The sequence below is a fragment of the Tupaia chinensis genome, unplaced genomic scaffold (assembly GCF_000334495.1).
Source record: "Tupaia chinensis unplaced genomic scaffold, TupChi_1.0 Scaffold149184_1, whole genome shotgun sequence".
NCBI classification, from domain to species: domain Eukaryota; kingdom Metazoa; phylum Chordata; class Mammalia; order Scandentia; family Tupaiidae; genus Tupaia; species Tupaia belangeri.
In genome coordinates this window covers 394,735-395,861 of record NW_006209032.1, presented here as the reverse complement: position 1 = coordinate 395,861, position 1,127 = coordinate 394,735, and the positions used below count along the sequence as shown (strand labels likewise).

Here is a 1,127-nt window from a genome sequence, read left to right as displayed (position 1 = left end):
TGTCGCCCCCGGCTCAGCTCAGCTATCACTTCTTCCGGGATGCCTGTCCAGACCCACTTCTGCCCAGGTCGGGAAGCTCCCGTGGGGCTCTGTCTAGTGTCTTATCACCTGTCTGAGGTCCCGGGGCAGATCGCCTGGAGAATTGACACCCCACGACGCTGAGGCGGTGTCTGGGCAAACGCCGGACCCGACACCGCTGTCACTTACCACTGCAAGTGGAAGGTGTGACCGCAGTGGATGGCGGCCACGTCGCGGGAATGGTCGAAGAAATCGGAGCAGATGGTGCACAGCGCACGGATGGGCATGACGGATGGACTCAAGGGTCTCAGGTAGCCAGGGGAAATGCGACAGATCAGCCTCGTGGCCGCGCCCCCGCGCCTCCGCTAGCTTCAAATTTGGCTCCACTGCGCGACTTCCGGGAGCGGACCGGAAACAACAGCCCCGAATCGAGGGGCGGAGCTTCACTGTTTGGTCTGGATTGGACAGACCCGGAGAGGGCGGGTCTGTGGGCGGGGTTTAGAAGCCCAGCGGCCGAGGAGAATCCTGGGGCGGAACTAGGGTTCTTCAGCTTCTCGGGGAAAATCTGGGCGGGCACCCGTGGAGTGCAGCGTCAAAACCCAGAGCAGAGCTGTTAGGCCTCCAGCTGGGCCCTTCTCCGGGGCGAGGCAGGCCGTTGCGGTCCCAAGCCAGAGCTGGCGCAAGACCGGCCGGGCCCGAGCCCCTCAGCCGTTGTCGAACTTCTGGACAGTGAAGATGACTGGCCGCAAGGGAATAGGACGATGGGGCCCCTGGGCTCTGGGCAACGCTGGGTCGTGTGCTGGCAGCGTATAGCCCCCACGGGCCCAGCGAATGCTCCACCCTCAGTTCCGGACACATTGGTCCCAACAGGTCAGGACATCCCAGGCTAACCTTCGCTTTATCTAATTAAGGCACGACGATGAGTTTGGAGACACTAGGGCCAGTACCCTCCTCAACTTTAGCTCTTAACTTCCAGGAGGATCAGTTATGCCTGGGACTATACAGTAGGGTTGGAATTTTGGAGGCCCAGATACTTCAAAGACCAGAGACTAACAAACCCTCTTCCTTATTCACATATAGAAGCTATCTCTCAGGTCCCCCCTAAGAAA

General features: G+C 60.1%; 1 protein-coding gene across 2 annotated transcripts in view; it reads right to left on the bottom strand.

Annotated features, from left to right (window-relative positions):
* Positions 1 to 452, bottom strand: part of TRAIP (TRAF interacting protein) — a 32,521-nt gene extending 32,069 nt beyond the window's left edge. The window contains exon 1 of one of the 2 annotated variants that reach the window (XM_006170941.2): positions 208 to 452. In XM_006170941.2, the coding sequence (XP_006171003.1) occupies positions 208 to 305 (98 nt within the window). In that variant the 5' untranslated portion in view covers positions 306 to 452. The remainder of the gene's footprint in view (positions 1 to 207) is intronic. The other variant, XM_006170943.2, reaches the window with a different exon arrangement.
* Between the last annotated feature and the right edge of the window lie 675 nt (positions 453 to 1,127).